The sequence below is a fragment of the Zootoca vivipara genome, chromosome 1, assembly GCF_963506605.1.
Source record: "Zootoca vivipara chromosome 1, rZooViv1.1, whole genome shotgun sequence".
Taxonomy (NCBI): Eukaryota; Metazoa; Chordata; class Lepidosauria; order Squamata; family Lacertidae; genus Zootoca; species Zootoca vivipara.
The window spans coordinates 64,757,202-64,778,617 of NC_083276.1; the positions used below are offsets into that span (position 1 = coordinate 64,757,202).

At 42.1% G+C, this 21,416-nt stretch overlaps 2 protein-coding genes across 3 annotated transcripts in view; one reads left to right on the forward strand and one right to left on the reverse strand.

The window, feature by feature from the left end:
- Positions 1 to 6,414, forward strand: part of KIAA1549L (KIAA1549 like) — a 148,907-nt gene extending 142,493 nt beyond the window's left edge. For both annotated transcript variants that reach the window (XM_060275441.1, XM_060275442.1), the window contains one exon: positions 2,606 to 6,414. In XM_060275441.1, the coding sequence (XP_060131424.1) occupies positions 2,606 to 2,890 (285 nt within the window). In that variant the 3' untranslated portion in view covers positions 2,891 to 6,414. The remainder of the gene's footprint in view (positions 1 to 2,605) is intronic.
- A 9,280-nt stretch (positions 6,415 to 15,694) lies between these two features.
- Positions 15,695 to 20,951, reverse strand: C1H11orf91 (chromosome 1 C11orf91 homolog). The gene is made up of 2 exons (XM_035135126.1): positions 20,531 to 20,951; positions 15,695 to 15,780 (listed from the first exon to the last, which is right to left on the reverse strand). Exons 1-2 carry the CDS (start codon positions 20,949 to 20,951, stop codon positions 15,695 to 15,697), a joined length of 507 nt encoding a protein of 168 aa, XP_034991017.1.
- Positions 20,952 to 21,416: the final 465 nt, after the last annotated feature.

The following is a 21,416-nucleotide window of genomic DNA, read 5'->3' on the forward strand; positions in this document are numbered from 1 at the left end:
ACTACCTTGTAATCAGTACTGTAAATTAGATTGCTAGCTTGGTCTGGAACCTTCCTATTTAGACCACTGTAAGATTGCTAAGATTATTTAAATATTATGGAAACACATTGGAGGTATTAAATCACTCCAGGATTTAATGTTTGACAGCCTTCGAAGCAATGAATCAACAGAGTCCAATACTGGATTTGAAACTTCCCATGCAGTTTAAATTATTGAGAGAAGATAAATGTGCCTGTACTGTAAATTATCCATCAGGAGTTTTATTGATGGGCAACCCACTACTGGTACACTATGGCTTGGGAAACGATGAGCAATTTGGTGTGTTCCCACTCATATTGCTATGAAGCTATTAAAGTTGAGAAGTAAACATATTTTTTAAATATTTATACTTTGTCGTTCAAGTCATCCAAGAAGAATGATAAAAAACAAACAAATTAAAGAATGAATTACAAGTTCAATATCAGAACAGAAATCCACAACAATTAAAATTTAAAATGGCAATAAAGCCACATTGGATCATAAAACCGCAAAAGCAACAATAAATAACAATAAAACATTAAAATAGCAGACAGGAGGAAACAATGCCCATGCTATTAAAAGCTAAGGAGAATAAAATGGTTTTGAATGGGTTCCTGAAAGCAGATAAAGTAGACACCATATGAGTAAATTCAGTAGTAGTCGACACAACACCACAGAAAAGCTACTTTTGTCTGCTACCTGATCTCTGGAGCTGGGGCATTTGGCCTTAGATGGAAGAGTAGATCGTTATTCAAATGAAAACATTCTTAAATAAATATATTGAACAACAAAAATAGATAATACACATAAAGAGCAAACATTAACAACAAAATAATGTAAGTTCAACACCAAGTGCTCTTGATAATAAAGTCAAAAGCAAAATAACCATTCAGGAATTAATGAAAAGGATACAAATATAAAATTATAAATGGTGCATAATAACACAACTTACATTGCACAACAAAGGAAACAGAAAAGAAGAAAAAGCACTTGCCTGTTTATAGACACCGCCAAATAAAATCATATTTTGAAGGGATTTGCGACCCATGTGACTGTGAAGTCATATATTTTTTAAAAATAACCCTCCAAATAGAATAAAAAAAATTCCTTCAGTAGCACCTTAAAGACCAACTAAGTTTTTATTTTGGTATGAGCTTTCGTGTGCATGCACACTTCTTCAGGTATCTGAAGAAGTGTGCATGCACACGAAAGCTCATACCAAAATAAAAACTTAGTTGGTCTTTAAGGTGCTACTGAAGGAATTTTTTTTATTTTACTTCGATCCAGACCAACACGGCTACCTACCTGCCTCCAAATAGAGGTGAAATCAGTGTCATCCCTAGCCACTCAAGTATTAAAAGTCAATATCTGAGATAGCAATGAACATATCTTTCTTGAACCAGTTATCTAGGGTATAGCATCCCAGTTTGAGTGGCTACCAGAAGATAGAGAAGTAACTCTTTACACATAAGATCCCCATTACCTTTATTGAAAATAGAGAAAATACAGGGTTTAGAGTCTAAAATTGCCCTTTCCCCTATAAGTACAGTATACTGATTTCTGTAATTGCTTGTTTCCAAAATGTATGAACTCTGGCACAATTCCACCATATGTGCCATTAAGATCCCTGCTCCCCGCAGCCCTGCCTGGACAAAGGGGGATTCCAGGGTGTGACAATTGTTTTGTTGCCTGAGGGGGGGGGTCTTCACTCTTTTGAAGGAAGAAGGTGGGCAGCTACTCCTAACCCCCCAAACTGGACCACGTACTGGTATATGCCAACTATCCCTGGCCACCACCACACCTGTGTGTAAATGTTCTTGGATAAAACTGATTATTTCGACCCATTCCAGCCTGGTTTTAGGTATGGTTTGGGGAACAGAATCAGGCTTGGGTGCATTTCGGGAGAGTGTGACCCTGTTGAATATCCTGAATCTGTCAGGAGCTTTATTCTGGAGTGCCCTACTTTTTTGCTCCTACTCCCAGGATTGATTCCAGAAAGTAGTTTTGGGTGACTGTGCCTTTACTCTCAGCAGTTGATCTGTAGGGTGCCACAAGGCCCGATTTTGACCCCAATGCTATTTAATATATGCCGCCAGTATACCACCCCTATTTCTGTATAGCATGTGAATCAGGAATAGCTGTGTGTGTCCTAAGCTGGTGAGCTGGATGAGGTTAATAAATTGTGACTGAATCCAGATAATATGGAGACTCTATGGATGGGCATTTCCCAGATCTGGGATTGGTATCTAGATCGGGTTACACTCCCTCTGAAGAAGCAGGTGCATAGTTTGAGGCTTCCTTCTAGAGTTTTGTATTACACTATGTGCCATTGAAGTTTTATAAATAAGTAATAGTTTGCTACCATGAAATTGTTCTTGGAAATGGAGCAGGTTGGGAAACTCACAAAATTGATGCAAAAATCCATGTAATAATTTCCACTCAAAAATTGCTTTTGTAAATACATAGCTATTTTTCTGACTGTGCCCACAAGTAGCCTCTTTCCACATGCAACCGTTGCACAAATTATGTCTTGTGTTTAAGAACAGACCTTAGGGCAATTTATTTGTCTAATTAATATCTTCTTTAGGTCCCGCTTCCTGGCTACATAGAAGCTTATTCACGGCCACGTTACCAACACAACCACTCTCCTTCAAGACTTCCTCGTCAATACAGTCAACCAGCAAATATGCACTCTGGCCTGGAACAAGTCCCACTGCCGCCTTCTGCTGCTTCTCAACAGAGCCTAACAGAAAATTACCCATTGGATAGCCCACTCAACAACCTTTCCACAGCTGCTCTGGTGAAGGCAATAAGAGAAGAAGTTGCTAAGCTAGCCAAGAAACAAACAGACATGTTTGAATTTCAGGTCTGATGGCTTCTTGCGGTGAAAGTTTGCATCACATCACTTGTAGGCCCTCTAGCTGTTAATTCAGACTTATTGTGGCTTGTGCCAAAGCAATGCCATTTTTCTATTCTGAAACAATCAACCCTGGATTAAAAAGAAAAGTGAGTAAATAGAGCAGTCAGTCTGACTATCAGTTCTCTACCTATAAGGCAGGTATTCCCAGGCAACCGTTGTAAAATATTGATGTATTATATTTATGATATGCAACTGTCTGTCACATACCTCTTGTTCCATGAAGCCTTCATTGTTGGAGACTTTCTTTCAACCATCTGCCTGTCTAATATTCCATTATATTAAGAGCTTGGGAAGCACAAATATAGATCATTCTGTAGCAACTTGTGCATGTAAAAAAAGTAAACCTTTTTTATTCAGAAAAAAACCATAGTAATAATATGAAAACTAAGGGCCATATATTCATATATTTGTAGTTCAGCTGATACAATATCAAAAAGACTGATGGCAACAAAGCAATAGAGCTCAGCTCTGCCTAGAGACCACATTTAAACCATACAAATCTGATGTGAAGAGTCCTTTGTAAATATCCCAAAAGTCACAATCTTTGCTCATAATCCAAAACCGACAAAGAGGAAAAGAACAGTAAAAAGGCCCGCTAGCATAAATGGTGTCTAAAGAGCTGGTCTAATGTTACTGTTGAGTTGCACAGAATTGTTTTCAGTGTTCTGTCTCTCTTCACTGTGAAACGGGAAAGATACAGAAATGCTCCCTGGAACCTCCCAGTGAAAACAGATTCTTTGAATGTGCCTTACATTCAAAAAGGTTTTCATTCTGAACACATGGCGGAACTGGTAAATTTGAGAACCTTGAGTCTGTCTCAGTCTGGAATAATGAATACACCTGCTTTTTCTTAAAAAAAGGGGGGGGAGACACAACCCTCTGTTTCACAGAGAGCTCTGTCCTTCTCTTGTAAACAATGATGTCTAGTGAAGTGATGCCAGAAGCAGCTTAACAGACTTGACTCTGATTACACTCAACCAATGACTACGCAAACTTAAGGAATCGCCATATCTTTGGGGGTTGACTACAGTCTTTTCTTAAAGTGTAAATAAGTAAACAAATCTATGGGACAAAACAGTGTTCTGTGAATCGGGTGGGAACTTGCAGCCCTCCCAGATGTTGTTGAATTCTTAACTCCCCTATCGGCCCCAGCCAGCATAGCCAGTGGTTAGGGAGGGCGGGAGCTGCAGTCAAAACAGTGTCTGCTGTGCTGCAGGTTCCTGCTATGAGTGGCAGTGTGGGAAGTGATATTTTGCCAAATCCAGGGCTGTAAGTTCTGGAAGCTAAAAGTAATTCATTGTTCTATCGCACTGTCATGAAAACACAGCCTCAAAATAGCAGAATGAAACTCTATGCTGGCTCACCTTGGGCAGCTGCAAAATAAAAATAAAAATGGTGGACTGTTACAAAAAACACACACATTTTAGTTCCTAAATGTATAATGTAACTTTAGGGCAAATAGAAATTGCCTATGGGGTATCATACTGCGTGTATTGATGTCTACCAGAGTAAACATTTCCTTGAGCTTATTAATTTATTCAGCCTCAACTTTGTCCTCTGATCAGCTAATTTCATCCCCCCCCCCGTGAGTTTCTTTGGTCTTTACTTACTGCAGAGAAACAAACAAAGCAAACAGAAACAGGAGTTTAAAGTAAAGCACAGAATTTTTAAGCAAACACATTAAATATGAAAAATATATTTCCAAGTGTGCAACTTAACTGTCATGATATATAGTAAGTCCTTGCCAAAGGTCCTAGTAATTACAGAACCTTTTGGTGTCATTGTTTTCTTGTTATTTCAATAAAATTGCATATAAATAAAATTGTATTTTTGTAATCATCATGTAAATAAATAGTTAGTGTATATTTATAGAAATGATCAACCTACAAAAGAAAATAAATAACCATAAATTACCAGCAAAAATAATTTTAAAATCAACTGATACATAGGCTAGTGAGACAACTGAATTGAAGAACCAAAGAAACTTAGTCACCCAGAAGATTAAGTCTAATAAGAATGATCTTTTAATCTATCAGCAAATCAAAACTAATTGTATCATTGCTATACATTCATATCGTGTGTATTCAATTGTTGTTTGTTCCAAAAATGTAGTCAACAGTGGGTATGAAAAAGTGGGCAACTGAATCCTGATTAATGTAGGTGAATTTCTGACATCACTGTTCCATCTACTTGAAGGAAGGACAAGTGAATCCTGATTAATGTAGGTGGATTTCTGACACACTGGCTTGATGTTGTGTTCCTCTGGTGCTGCTAACACCCTAGGACATTTCTGCTTCAGCCTCCCTCACCTGGGAGTGGGTGAGGCGGGCAGCATGAGGTAAGAAGGAACATAGTCCGAAATTGAGGGCTGCTTGTTGGGAATTTAATATCAACTATTTACTATTTCAGTTAAACAGAACTAAACACCTCTGTAGTAGCTTCTTAATTTTATTTTTGAAAATAGCTCAATTCAGCACTTATCAAATCTTACATTAGGTTTTGAATCATACTGATAATTTCAGTTTTACTTAGTTGAGAATGTAAATTTATTTGTTTAAAAACATACGTTAAACTAACCAAATTAGAAGGCTTGTAGGAGTATTACATTTTAGAATCTTGAATATCAGCCATGCAAGGTGCTTAAGTATAAATTCCTTCAGGGTTTTAAACCCTTTGGCCTCCTGTCCATAAATTTCATTTCATTCTTGAGGCCTCTGCAAGCCTGAGATAGAAAAGTGGATTATGTGATAACTTTTTGAAGACATTATTAAAAAGAAACCTGCTATTCACTTAAATAGTCCTAATCCAGTATGGAGTTATATTTACCCAAGTCAATGGGACACATAATTTTGCACTGGTTTCTGGCTATTATATTTGGTCACAGGGAAATACTGATGAATCCTAATTCATTCAAACAATACATATTTTAAATTGTATCATTTACAATTTAATTATCTAAGTAAGTATTTTATAAAACCGCCCCTCTGTGCATACTTCATAGATACAGTTGTCATAATATCCTTATTCAATAAGCAATTCATTTTGTTGTTAACATGTTTGTGTAATTTGTAGAAGTTGCAAGCAGGATTATTGTTTCAAGACTAAAGGGGACATTGCTGGAAAGAGGATACTCTTAACATTCAGTATCTGTGAGCACGATGCAATCATGGAGTCAAAATATGGTGTATAAATAATTTGATATATATTAAACATTTTGTATGGCAATAGTTGCAACACAGTTTTTCAATTAGAGATCACCCCTGTGCAAAGACATTCATATTGCAAGCATAGGTGGCTGCATGTAATACTGTAGAAAACCTAATTTGAAAGCATATTTTTCCTTGGAATGTTTTTGAAATTGACTTTTGCTAACCACTAAATGCTTTTACATGCAGCTTTATTTACTCCAAAATGACTGAATATATTGTTTAAACAAGATAAGCGTAAACAAAAAAAACCACAACTAATATTATATGTGCAATAACTATTAACAATAGGTGTTTAAAGTTTGTGAGCTGTATTGGTTGCAAATTGCTGCATTGCTAAGAATAGATAGATTGACATATTTGAACCAGTGATCTTATAAGAACTCTGATAGCACTATATGGATTCCATGCATACTAGAGACATGCTTGTCAGTCAATATAAGTCAACTACCACTTGAATGGTGCTTCATGTTTGTAACACAAATTCATCTTGGACTCTAAGGCTGTGTACACATTGCCATTCTGGCTCCAGTGCACTCCCACTGCTGGTGTTTGAAGCCATGGACACATGACATTAGCCACAATCCATATCTATCCTGGAGTTTGGTACTGCAGTTTGGTGCATTCCCCCTGAAACCAGCTTCTGTCCGATTTAAAAACATAAGCTGCATTAAACATCTTTTTTGGGGGGCGGGGCAAGGTTGAATCTCTTAACTGCCATAGGGCTGAGGAAGAGTCCTCCAGTGTCACTCTCTGAAAATGGCCCTGCAGGTAAGGAGTGGAACCACTGCTTGACTCTGTTCCAACTCCAAGGCCTCGGTTTATTTTATTTATTAAACTTGTACACCTCCCTTCACTTGCAGTTCTCAGGGCGGCTCACAACATAAAAGTATAATATAAGAGCACAAAATACATGATGAAAACAAGAACAAAAAAACCCACAAAGCAATACCACCACCCCTCCCATAAACACATTTGAAAGGGGTACAAGATAATAATCAGGCAAAGGCCTGGTTGAAGAGGAATGTTTTTTGCCTGGCACCTAAATGAATAATGAAGGCACCAGATGGACCTCCCTGTGGAGAGCATTCCACAGACAAGTAGCCACTGCAGAAAAGGCCTGTTCTGTTTTGCCACCCTCCAGACAGACCTCTGATAGAAGAAGCACATGAAGAAGGGTCTTAGATTATGATCTCAGGGTCTGGGTAGGTTCATATGGAGAGAGGCGGTCCTGAGTTGCTCTAGGAGGATGCCATGGCTGATGATACTGAATGTGACTGTGAGGGAGTAAACAAGGCCACGTTCTCCAGCTCCAATTCTCTCTCATTATGAAGATCATCAACCAGGGTGACAGAAGCCATTTCAGTGCTGAAACAGGTTTGAGGTGGGTTGCGCTAATCTGCTTCCCCCATTCATGCATGCATGGTCAATACTCATTGAATGCCTTGCTTAAGAAGGGGATATTTGATATTTAGGCCACCTATGAATTTTTAACCCCATCTGAACCAAATACACTTCTTTAATAGCAGGCTCACCAATTTTTAGCATTCCATTCACAGCTAGATGAGTTGGTAATACACAATCTTTAGGATTAAGGTTCTCTCCGCTAGCACTGGAATGGAGAAATGACAACACTGAAGAGGTGCCCAATTTTGCCATGGACTCCATGGCCACTTGCTATGCTTTGGCAGCCCAGATATGCCGACCCTTTAGACTATTTCAGGAATGGACAACCTCAAGCTTGTGGGATCATTCCACCAACTGGAAATAGGTACAAAATGGTGGCTTATGGGGCAAAACCAGCTACTGACTGCACCCAGTGATACTGGGATAACTTACTTAAATAAGTACAAATCTACATCTGAGTTACTGCAGACCAGGGTTAGACAGCTACACAAAGATCTGAAGGCAACTAATTTAATACTAATACTTTGCAGATGTAGAATATTGAAGCTTGGAGAGAAGTGATTAGTACAGCATGGAGACAATTGTACTTGCAGTTTTTAAGAAACAACAAATTATAACAGAATTTTTAAAGTTCCATTTTACACCTGGGGAACTGTGATGCTCAGAGATGAGGTACAGGTTTTTTGTTGTTGCTGTTGAGCAGATGGGAATCAGAAATCCTTGCTGACATCTCGAACAGCTGATATACCCTGATTCTTTCCCCAATCCACTCTTTGGGGTGTTTATAGGCTTAAGTGTCTCCCCAGAATTTCTCTTTTACCAGCTGGGCATGATGATCTTCTCAGCCCTGCTAGGTTTACCTCAGGACTGCTGATTCTTCACATGCTGTTCACTTTCATAGGAATCTCAGCAGCTCTTGGGTCTCTTTAGCTGCTCAAAGCATCATCTGGTCTGTTCAGCAAACACCCACATATAACTATATTCTGTCTAAGTCCCCAGACGCCAATTTTACCTCAGACAGCAGCATGCAGTCATTGTATTTCCCCCTCACAGTCCCCTTTGCAGGAAATAACGCTTTGTCATTTTACAGCCTTACAATACTTTCAAATATGGCATACCCAGGGCTATATACCCTATATGATATATATGTGTATTTGTGTGTGTGTGTCCTTTCTTTATGAAGTTGTATATGCATACATTCTGATGGCAGTCACTAGGCCCTCTGAACCTATCAAGACTCTTCTGCCTATTGGACACTTAGGGCCAGTACATGGGAAGCTTTTCAGAATCTCAAAGCTACAGAGAACCAAGTGCGTGTTTCAGAGTTTTAATACACACTCTTTCTCTCTCTCCCCTTGCCTCCTCTCTGTGTTTCAGCATCTCTGACAGGCTCTTGCAGAAAATAATTTTGAGCCTTGCAACATAACAAATAGAAATATATGCCTCATGGCAGAAGTATTATACATTTATTCTGGTTCCGCTCCCTTGCCTGGGTACAATCAAATAGCATTCCTTTTCTGAACAGAACGCCATACCTACTGAAGTATACTTAAGGTAGCACAATGAAATTAGGTACATTTATTATGAAACTACTGCAACAGAGTGGTAATAATAAGAAATCCTTAAGTGCACTTCACTCTGCTCTGAACTTTTTCTGAACTTGAGGATACATAGCCTAGGACAGGCATAGGCAACCTTGGCTCTCCAGATGTTTTGTAACTACAACTCCCATGATCCCTGGCTAATGGGGCCAGTGGTCAGGGATCATGGGAGTTGTAGTTCTAAAACATCTGGAGAGCCAAGGTTGCCTATGCCTGGCCTAGGACTTTAAGGTGCCTGGTCTCCAGGATTCCACTATTATTATTTCAGAGTTACTTTTAGGTTTGCTTCTCCAAGAATGCATATAGACTGCTTTTCAAAAAGAATTCAAGCACATTTCCCCACTCCTGCTTTCAGAACATACTGGGAACTTAGAAGAGATTCCACAGTGGATTGTGTCATTGGTCTTCCTCTACCCCATTTCTGTTGGGTGGGCTGTTCTCCTTTCTTTTAATCCTTCAGAGAGCTGTTTGTAACAATCATAATTTCAATCACCAACTCAAAAACAAACCAACCAGAATCCCTTTAAATGCTGCAAAACTGCTTTTTCAGGGAGGAGTTCATAAGCTCACAAGCACTGGTTAATCTGCCCTGGGCACACTCTTTCACTTTCGTAGAAGTGAATTCACAATTCTGTTAAAATTCACAGCATGCTCTAGCTGACACAGGTGACTGTATTCCAAAAGAGACAGTAAAATTAAGCACACACCAGTTTTTCCTGCCACTATGGAGAGTGAAGGAACAGCTGCACTTGTTTAATTCTGAAGTTCAGGTGGGGAACCTTTGATCCTCCAGGTGCCCTTGAGCTCCAACTCCTGTCATCCCCAAACAGCTTGGCCAGTGGGAATGATGGGATAGTAATATCTGGGGGGCCACTGGTTCCTCATTACTTTTAAACCTTTTGGTTGTACAGTGGAACCTCGGTTTATGAACACCTCGGTTTACGAATTTTCGGTTTACGAACGCCACGGACCCATCTGGAACGGATTAATCCACTTTCCATTACTTTCAATGGGAAAGTTCACTTCAGTTTATGAACGCTTCAGTTTAAGTACTCCGTGGACCGTCTGGAACAGATTAATCTACTTTCCATTACTTTCAATGGGAAAGTTCGCTTCAGTTTATGAACGCTTCAGTTTATGAACAGACTTCCGGAACCAATTGTGTTCATAAACCGAGGTACCACTGTAATTATTATTCTCAAATAAATCAGTGTTATTTCCCCTTTAATTGAAGAGTTAAAGTCACAAGGAAACAGAAGTTCAATTTATCACATGTACTTTCCTAGTGGCGCTGTGGTTAAACCACTGAGCCTAGGGCTTGCTGACCAGAAGGTCGGCGGTTCGAATCCCTGTGACGGGGTGAGCTCCTGTTGCTTGGTCCCAGCTCCTGCCAACCTAGCAGTTCGAAAGCACGTCAAAATGCAAGTAGATAAATAGGAACCGCTATGGCGGGAAGGTAAACGGCGTTTCCATGTGCTGCTCTGGTTTGCCAGAAGCGGCTTTGTCATGCTGGCCACATGACCTGGAAGCTATACGCCGGCTCCCTCGGCCAATAATGCGAGATGAGCGCGCAACCCCAGAGTCGGTCACGACTGGACCTAATGGTCAGGGGTCCCTTTACCTTTTACTTTCCTAGTGTAAACAGAGGTAGTGTCAAACTTTCAGGGTTGTTTTTTACTTGATAATCCATACTTCCATTTAAACACACACACCACATGTTTATGTTTGGTTTTAGGTTTCATTTAACATGAGTAGGATCACTAGAACAAACTGGTTAGGAAGTTAACATAAATAAACCTTGTAACAAAATAAACCTCAAACACTTCCTTGTCTCTAAATGGTTTCTGTATCTAACTGTTCCCATCACTGAGAAGCCAAAAGAGTGTTGGATTTCTGAAGTGGAAGAATTTGATGCATTCTGGGGAGGGAGGACATGAATATCACTGTAGACACTCTGTGCCGGAGGCTATTGTATCTCCACTCTGAGATGCCTGTCAGGGTGATACACGGTAGAGATTATTTTTTTTAAAGACTGAATGGTTAAGAATCCTGAAATGAAAGCATGCAGAATGTTGCTTTTTTAAAAAAAAAAAAAGTCTACAAGCTCAATCTTTCTCTAAATGGTGTTTCTCTGATTACACTTTAGATAGATGGGTCAATTTATAAGAATGCATTCCAGGATGAGGATAAATTGGACCAGACAATTACACTCTGACAAGCATAATTGAAAAATGTGGGATAGGAATTGGTGCCCTTCTCCCCGGTTGTTATGTGAAATTTTCTCTCTAAAGTAGGGACGGGCAAGAATCTCATCAGGCTTCTAGTATATTTTCTGTTCCTTGTTTTCCTCTGTATTATGCAACCCTGACTATGCAAGACCTGGCAAAGGGCTCTTCCTTCCTTAAACCCAGTGGGTATTAATATTTACATTAGGCACACAGCCTTGTTTTGCTGCTTTAGGTGTCATGTAGAACAATGCTATCAGTGCCTGCAATGTGTGTCTTCTCTCTCCATTGTCAGAGGCACCATTCCTTTGAATACCACTTGCTACGAATCACAGGTAGAAAGAGTGTTGTTGTACTCGGGTCCTGCTTGCAGCCTTCCCATAATAATCTGCTTGGCTACTGTGAAAACAGGGTGCCCTGGGCCTGATTCAGCAGGGCACTTGCTCTCTTAAGCTAAACACCTCCTAAAAAGAAAAGGGAAATATGTTTCAACAACCCTACCTAGACACACAATTTAGTATGGTGTATTTGGATTTTAAATTTTACTTATTTTCCTTGTTGACAATTCTTTTATATCACTTTACAGTGCCTGGAGATTCTTCCTGGTTAGGTGGTTTATATTTTTTTTCTAAGTGAATAATATAGACATATGCTTGGGGTGCAGCTCCCTGAACATAGGCCTCTACTGTGCTCTTTAATTCTCTTCATCTCCCCAGTGAAGGCAGCAATTAAGGCAACGATGAAGCCCTGCCATTTTCATAGTGGAGACTGCCAACCATTTCCTCCCATGCAAGCTGAGCCACAGACAACGGGGTGCTTTAAATGCCTCCCTGTGCCTCCTTGTTGTTAACAACAACAACAGGCTTTGTCCGAGTTGCTCAGTTACTCCTACCCTGCTGTGTTTTGGAGTGAGTGGTTTAACTGGATTATAAGAAAGGTGTGTCTGCTGGGCTCTGTACAGCAGCTCTCAGCTTCATATTATGGAACAGAGAATATCTGTGTCTTCTTGCCTCACATGAAACAAGCAAGAACGAATTTTGCTGGCCATCTGGTCACTGCTCTTCATATGTCCTTATGTGAAGCATCTGCTTGTGTGTGTGTGTGTGTGTGTGTGTGTGTGTGTGTGTGTGTTTCAGCAACCCTATCCAGACACACAATTCTAACTCTGTATACTTGTTTGGCTCTCATTAAAAACAGTTGACTCCATTAGAAACAGTAGACATTGCTTCTTCATGCCAGAATCCTAGCCTCCGTTCCACAACCTCACTCCACTCCAACTAATGGCCACTCTCTTAACTCCCGAGTCCCTGCAGTTTATGTGGGCAGGGTGGTGGCAAGGCAAGGGTTAGAGGTGCCTGGATGCACCGGTGAGAGTGCTGTATTGACTCGACAGCCCTGACCTTGCCCCTGTCCTTGCCCCACCCACATAAACTGCAGCAATGCAGCTGTCGGGAGGGTAGCTCTGCCCTGCCACACCTGATGCTCCTGGTCAAGGATGCAAAATTTCATGTGCTGAGCACCTGAGGAATGTAGGAAGCTGCCTTCTATCAGGTCAGACTATTTGCCTGCCTAGACCAGTATTGTGTACTATCCCAGTATTGCCCCATCTGCACTACACATTTAAAGCGGTATCATACCACTTATAATACAAAAAGTTATAGCTTCCCCTAGAGAATTCTAGGAGCTGTAGTTTGATAAGGCTGCTGAGAGTTGCTAGGACACCCCGTTCCCCTCAGACAGCTTCAAATCCCAGAATTTCCTGGGAATTAGGGGTTGATCGTTAACCACTCTGGGAATCTGAAGAAGTGTGCATGCACACGAAAGCTCATACCAATGACAAACTTAGTTGGTCTCTAAGGTGCTACTGGAAGGATTTTTTAAAATTTTGTTTCGACTACGTCAGACCAACACGGCTACCTACCTGTAACTTGGGGGAAGCTATAACTGTTTAAAGTGGTATGACAGTGTTTCACATGTGCAGTGCAGATGCGGCACAGCATCTTTAGCAGAGAGATCTTTCCCCGCCAAAGGTTGTTTAGGATGTTTGTCCTGAGCAGGGCAAGTAATTGGGGAGGAGATGGGCATTCCATCTCCTCCCCAGAAATGTTCTATATCTTTGTCCTGTAATGCCTCCCCTCCTTTTGGGAAGCAGTTTTTTAACAACAAAATCCCCAGTTGGGCAATACCGTTTATGAGGACCAGCTGAAATTTCACAAAATATTGGCAGGCTCTTGAGTCATGCAGAATTCTTCACCATTCAAAGATGTTATACAAAGCAGGGGGTGGGGAGAAGAGGTAAAATAAAAAATAAAGACTAAAAATTAGTCAAAAATTAGTCCAGATGTTGCAAGCCATAAGGCCACCTTCTAGACTCAATTCCAAGATGAAGACAGCAGGTTGAAAAAACCCTCTGGTAGGTGTTGCAGCTGTTCGTGCAGATCCTCAAGCATGTTAAAACTATTTTCAGTGGCATTTCTGCAGCTGATCAATCCTAAAGTATCAGATTACAGCTTTTTGGCAGATTGTTTTGTTGCCAGTGAAAGAGGTGATGTGGAATGTAAGATGTTGATCTGAAATGTTTCATAAATGGAGGAAAGGTTAGAACAGGCCATCTCACCTGGTTAAACAAAAAGTATTGTATTGTAATTACTTCCAAAATGTATAAATATTGTTGCATGCTGCCATCTAGTGGATAAAGTACATATTTAAAAATGAGAAATCTCACTTCCAACCCTGCCTGTTCCTGCATTTTGGGGGGAGGGTTCCCTCATCTGCTCACATTTCAGATGTCCTGTAGCAAAACCCAACTTTTCTCCCAACCCAAACGTTTTTTCTGATATGCTTTCCCCTGAACATCTTTGACATATCACTATGCCTGCCTTGTCTTGGATTTCTCATGCTTTTTGCTCCCCATAAGCAGGTCACATTTCCCTCACTCCTGCATGCCTCAACTTCTTCCTGCTTCCTCTCTTGTTCATTTCTGGCACACCTTTGCACCCCTCCTTGTGCTGTGGAACTCTTTTACCTGGGAGGAAGTCCCTTTGCAGTGAATAGGGCTTACTTCTGAGTAAGAGGCAGCAGTGAGTGAGACATGCACCACCATCTCTGCCATTTCACTCACTCCCCTCCCCACAACCAATTGCATAGAAATTATGTGGCTTTGTTTATTATTGCTATTGTTGCATTTAGTGCATCTCTTCTCAAAAGAGCTCACTTCTCCTTCTCTCCATTAATACCCTCACAACAATCCTGTGAGGTAGGTTAGGCTGAGAGACAATGACTGGCCCAAAGTCACCCAGTGGGCTTAATAGCCAAGTGGGGATTTGAACACTGATCTCCCACATCCAAGTCTAGCACTCTAACCACTACTCCACACTGGCTCTCCAAAGAGGATTTGAATACAGTGGAGAGGATATATAAGACAGGAGGAACTGGAGCCTTTTCTTTTATATGTAGAACTGCACTGCATACCATTGAGGTGGGTGTCGGGAGCAGGTCAGCAATAACTCACAAGGTGTCAGTGAAATCAACTCTTTATTCAAAGAAACAAAACAGCTCAGGCAGGCCTAGTGAGCACAGCAACTCATCCCAGTAGGTCTTGCCCCAATGAAGCGGTTGCGAGGACTGAAGGTCCTACAGCTCACTAAGTCTCCTCCTCCTCCAGGTCCTTCCCAAGCAACCTGAGGCTTCTCCATTTCTGTCTTTGTTCCACCCTCTTCATACCACTTTGGGTCCCAGGAAACCAACGGAGGAGGGGAGCTGGTTGCAGCAGGAGGGGGAGACTTCCTGGCTTCTTCAGTAGCCTGCCTGAGCTCTGCCTCTGATTCTGCCTCTGATTCTGGGCTGCCCTCTGCCACAGCCTCTTCTTGCTCACTAAACCCTGTTACCTCTTCCGTTTCAGGCCCCTCCTCCTGCTCCCAGTCTTCTCCCTCTGACCACTCCTTGTTGTCCCACCATCAATCCCCTGGCTCTGAGCCTTCTTCCCTTGAGGGTTCCCCAGTGGGTGCCTCCCACCATTCTCAGCATCCAGCCAGTCCATGACACTGTCATGAACGGCGCAGTCAGAGATCTGAAACAAACAGGATGTTGGTGTCGATGTCAGCAACACACACCCAGCTATCTGTTGAAAAATTGCAAACTTGAAACTTTGTATTTGAAATGTATATCATGTATTGGGGAAATGTACAAAATGCTAATTGAAGAATAAGTTGGAAATTCCCACTTCGGCAGTGTAGGATTAAAAAGGAAGAGTCATTAGAAGCATGCATAATACAAATGAGTCCATTAGAATAAGGTGAGGCTAGACGTAAATAGTCCTCATGATGCTGGCAAATGTTTCTTCAGAGTCAGTCCTGTCATTACATCTTGCGTCTTTTCATCTTTCAGTGCCTTCAGAAGCTTATCTAGAAACAGGGATGGAACATGTTAGTCATCAACCACAAATGCAAATGCACAGTCCTTTGAGAAAAGAATGTAAAATCCTAGCACACAACTCCTGATTAATACTGACCTTTGATGCACTGATATTAAAGTACAACCTTCATGGCCCAGTAGGGATTTGGCCCTGGATCTCATGGATCGTAGTCCAGCACTATGTGTAAATATATATAAGAATGTATGGGAATATCATATATTGCATTTTTGCATGCATGCGTGCGCGCGCACACACTTTTAATGTATCTTTGTTGTTCTTTTCTCTCCCCCCCACCTTTCCTTCTTTTTTTCTGTATTACTTTATTTCTTTTAATTGAAATCACTTCAATAAAATATAAATATTACTATAAAGTAAATAGTCATTATCAGTGGACCCCATAGCTGCCAAGTTTTCCCTTTTCTCGCGAGGAAGCCTATTCAGCATAAGGGAAAATCCCTTAAAAAAAGGGATAACTTGGCAGCTATGGTGGACCCTGGACTTAATGATCTTATGGTCTCTCCTACCCTAATATTTTGATGTGCATTATTTCACTTAAAGAAATGCAAACAATCCAGAAGTGGTGGAGCTGGGTACATCAGCACCCTGTGTGAGCACAAAATTTGCCCCCCCCCCGCATCCTTGAGCTACCTTCTCAAAGGTGGTTAAGGAGATGCCCGGCTTTGGTAAGGAGGCATAAGGCTCTGGCATGGTCCTAGAGCCCATCCACTTACTTTCCAAAGCTGGGAAACTAGGCTTTATAAAGGACGACTTTATGAACCTGTCAGAGCCCTCATGCCTTCTTCCCAAAGCCCAGCACTTTTCTTACTTGGCTTTGAGACAGCATCCCCTCAGCTCAGTGCCCAGAGTGTGCACTGCTAACACAGCCCTAAATCTGCCCCTGAATCCTGTGATCCCCACAACCTCTGCCTCCACACATAAATACACAGAGTAACCTGATCCTATGCATGTTTATTGCTATACTAGCTGACCCGGCCACGCGTTGCTGTGGTTCTTTTGTGTGACCCCCCCATCCTGTCACGATCCACGACGTATCCTGCCCCTCCTCCCTCCACCCCGGCTCATCCCTGTGTTTCCGTAGGGTACCCTTCCCTCTGTTTCCCTGGGGAGTGTTAGCCCCTCCCCCTGTATCTCCATACCTTGGCCCCCACCCTCGAAAAGGAACTGTTAGGTTCTGGGTTCTATTTCCCAGCATGCACTTTTGTCTGAACCCTCTGTTGTTCCTGGGAAGTGTTGGCCCCTACCCCTGGTATCTTCCTACATTGGCCCCCACCCATAGCTGCCAAGTCTCCCGTATTCCCCGGGAAACCCCCATTTTTCCAGCTATTCCCAGCCGATAAAATGGAATTTTTTGTTTTTTCCCGGTTTATTGTGGCGCGGTGGCCATTTTGGAACTGGGCGGAGCATGCTCAGAAGCAACTTTTGATGCTGCTTTGCCCAGTTCCAAAATGGCTGCAGCGCAACTTCTGGTGCGGCGGCCATTATGGAATAGGGCAGAGCAGCATTAAAAGTAGCTTTTGAGCATGCTCCGCCCAGTTTCAAAATGGCAGCAGCGCTACTTCTGGTCCAGTCCCTTATTTCTCAGGCCCGAACTTGGCAGCTATGTTTGGAGAAGGAACTGTCAGTTTCTGGGTTCCAATTCCCAGTATTTACTTTTGTGTGAGCCCTCTGTTGTCCCCTCCCCCCTGTATCTCCATACATTGGCCCCTGTGCACACATCGTGAACATTTCTATATATTTAGATTAAGGATCGGGGGTGATGATGCGCCCTGGGACCCAGAGAACTACTTTTAAAATCCTGACCAGGGCGGGGGGGGGTCAAATAGCAAAGCCCGACAGCCCTGTAGCAACAGACAGGCCCAGACAGAAGGAGGGGGATCATATGGGCCACTTGGTGCGGGCCTCTGAATCCAAAGGGGGCCTCGGTCAGCATATTCATAATCAGTAAAATGAAAAAAAGTAACAAAAGGGTTAAAAACAGGGTCACATTATCTACCTGGCCCTGGCCTCTGTCTGGCCCTGGAAGGGCCTGACAACAGAAGGTGCGTTCTGAAGCAACCGAGTTGTTCAGTTCCATAAAAAACCCAGGAAGTGGCAAGGGGAAGGTAGGGGATTGTAAATCAAGGGGGTTGGAATTGGGCACTGCAAATATCTGAGGACTTAAACTGGGGAGAGAAAGTACATGGTTGTTTTTTTTTTTAAAAAAGACGCAGAGGGTTGCATTCAGTCGTAGTATATGTGAAATGGAGGGTAATAGCCCCCCTTCAGATCCCCCTGAGCCTCAGAGTCCCCCTGAGTCGAGGCGAGATACTGTGGAGAGGGCAGGTTTCATCCCTGTGTCTCCCCCCCACCCTGTTCTGACCCATTACGTATCCCTGCCTTCTATTCATTGGACCTTGTTGCTGGAAAAGGCCTGTTTTCAGCTGAAACAAAATAAAAATATTCATTCCAGCAGCACCTTAAAGACCAACTAAGGTGCTGCTGGAAGGATTTTTTTATTTTGTTTTGACTACGTCAGACGTTGTGGCTAATCCCTTTGACTGGCCCCATGTGTCCCGATCCATGATCTATTCTGTTTGTGTGTCCCCCCTCTCCGTGACCGGCGTATCTCATGACGTTTTGAAGGATGTTATTTATTTTTGTCTTGTGGTTATTTGGTGGGGTTTTTTTGGGGGGGGGTAGTGTTGCTAAATTGTGAAGTAAAAACCCTTTGCCATGCAGGGGCCTACATAAATCAAAGGCTGTGCTGCGGCCTGTGCCACCCCCCCCCCAGGCAGGCCCCAACCTCCACTTGGCAATGTTGGTTTTTGGTGGGGTTTTTTTGGGGGGGGGGTAGTGGTGCTAAATGGTAAAGTAAAAACCCCTTGTCGTGCCCCCAAGTGCGTTGTTGTGGGTAACCCCCCCCCCCCGGCCTAGCGGAGGCCTGGCAGCCTGACAGGGGCCTACATAAAAGAAAAGCCTAGTGGTGTGATAATGGCCGCTTTGGGGGTTTGATTTGCTTGGTTGATGATGATGTCATTTGGTTTGTGGGTGTGGCTTAGATTTCACAGGAAGGGAGGGGGTGGAGGAGGGTACTATGCCACTTGAGGGCGCTGTTTGACTTGGTGGAAAAGCAGGTCTGCACCTGGGCAGGTTGCGATTTGAGGGATTTTTGCCCCCAACAACGCTCTAGGAGTGGCCTGGATCGTTGTGTCAAAATTTCAGGACGATCGGTCAAGCGGTTACGGAGAAAAGTGTCGAACGGAATTTCACGATTTTTACATATATATATATATATATATATATATATATATATATATATATTCCATACAGCGTGCACTCCTTGTTTATACAAGTATTGGCTCCATTCAATAGATTTTATAATTCCTTTTTTTCTGTTCTACCTTATATCAGTATCCACTGAAAGTCATTATCTATCTTCACATTAATTAGTACAGGACATTTGCTGTCTCAAAGTCTTTATAGTCCCTATTTCATTCATTTGTGTAAGAACCTTGGTGGATAGACTACATTTTCACACATTTACCAGGCTGAGAAATTGTGTCTTAGACTAAAATGTTAAAGAATATCCACCAAGTCTTGTAATAAGCATCAATGACATACTTCCAAAACTAGGGCAAAGTGTTTGACTGGCTTCATGCTAATCTTGCCTCAAATTCTCTACATCTCTGAGATCCCAGTTAATGTATTTTTAAAAATGCATTTTATATACTTAGTACATCAATTATGCAATTGTCATCATTTAACTTACACTCTTCAACTTCCACACACATAATAAGGACAACACACACACACACACACACACACGGGGCTGTTCCCTGCTCACATTATTCACCAACCCCATCTACTCCCACCTGCATCCACACCCTTGACCAAAGCCACCCCTCTCTCCTGCTCTCCCCTTAGATCTCACTAAACCTCTACAGCTCACCTGGGCTGCTTGCTTGCTGCAGCAAACCACCCACATCTTAATGTTAAAGCCTTTAAAACTATTTTTTGTGCAAAACCTCCAGGTTGGTATCTGAAATGGTCGTCAATATTTCTGGGGTGAGCCTATTGCTCATTTGCACAAATACCTGGAAGAGGTTCTAAAATATTTTCTCAGATTAGCAAACCGGACTTTTACAAAATGAAAACCAATTTTGAAACTGCTACAATCTCTTAGCCAAAACACTCGGATGATGCATTAGAAAGTTTGAACGTTTCTCAGGGCATTTAAATGTGTTATTAGAATAACAACAAAAAATGTTAGGTCATTTAATTGCATCCGTAGAAGGTGTCTGTGTAGAGAGTGACTTGGTATATATTTTTATCAATGGGTCTTTCAAGTTCTGCTGTAGGTTGGACCAATTTGGTATATCTCTTTACTGATTTATTATAGAATGTTAAGGGGTGTGTGTGGAAGGGAGAAACTCTGTTTGTCACTTCAAAAAAACAACTTCAGATTAACAAGCTTAAGTACTCTTAGGAAAAGAACAAATAAGTGACTTTATCTAAGCTTGTGTGTGGGGTATCTAAGAAAGAAAAGGGTGTATAATAGTTCAAAATTTGGTGTCATGTTCAATGTCCCCAAATATTTCATGTGTATTACATTTAAGACATTGGGCTGGATGGTAAGGGTACATGACTGGATTGTTATGGTAGAAGACCAGGAGAGCCTTGGGGATATTTGGTGGGGTTGTACAAAGAGGCTTTGGGATCTCAGCCTTTGGATTACTCACATTGCTGTGGGTCTGAGCCATCCCCAGTGAGTGCCAGCAGCTCCAACTCCTTCAGGCGGATGCCAAGCTCACAGATCTCTCCATCAGGCTGTTGCTGCTGATGTGCCCCACTTCCACGCTGGGGTGTGCTGTCAGCAGCAGGACAGAAGAAGCGCAATGGCTCATAGGGGATGGGGGCCAGACCAGCTGGCCAGGGGGGTGGGCAGCAGCGCTCATTGGTTGGTGGGAGGAGTCCAAGCCCAGGTGGAGGTCTCTGAGGCCCAGCTGACCCTGTTTCCCCTCCTCGCAGTGGCACAAAGAGCTTCCTCCAAAGGCTGCAATCAGCAAGGGTGGTACTTTGTGTGGTTCGGTCATAGAGGGAGGGGAAGTATAGAGGGGGTGGTGGCCGAGGGGGTGGAGGAGGCTGTTGCTGGTGGCTCATGAGGCGGCTCCTGGTGGCTGTGCATCTACTGACGCCACCATGGAAACAGTGGAATCTGGAAGATTCATGAGTTTTTTTAGTGTTCTAAATAGATTAATCCTATACAAGTTGTGCCTGTCACTTTAAGGAAACAGAAAGTAGACCTTAGAAGGAAATGGCTGCAGAGTTACAAAACTGGAACCTGGTTTTAATGAACTAGAAGAGAAGTAGGAATGGGTAAATCTGCCAATTTCAGTTTCGCTCAGTTTCTCATATTTCCAGTCTTAAATCCAGTGCTCCACATTTCCATAGCAGCTTGTGATTTTTTAAAAGTACTCATGTAAAATTATCAGCATTTGAAGTGTGAATTATTTCTCTGAATATACCCAAGCTTGTACGCAATTTACACATTTTTGCACCGCAATTTTGCCTAAAATAATGCATTTTGTATGCTATCTTCACTGATACATGCATTTTTATGCACAC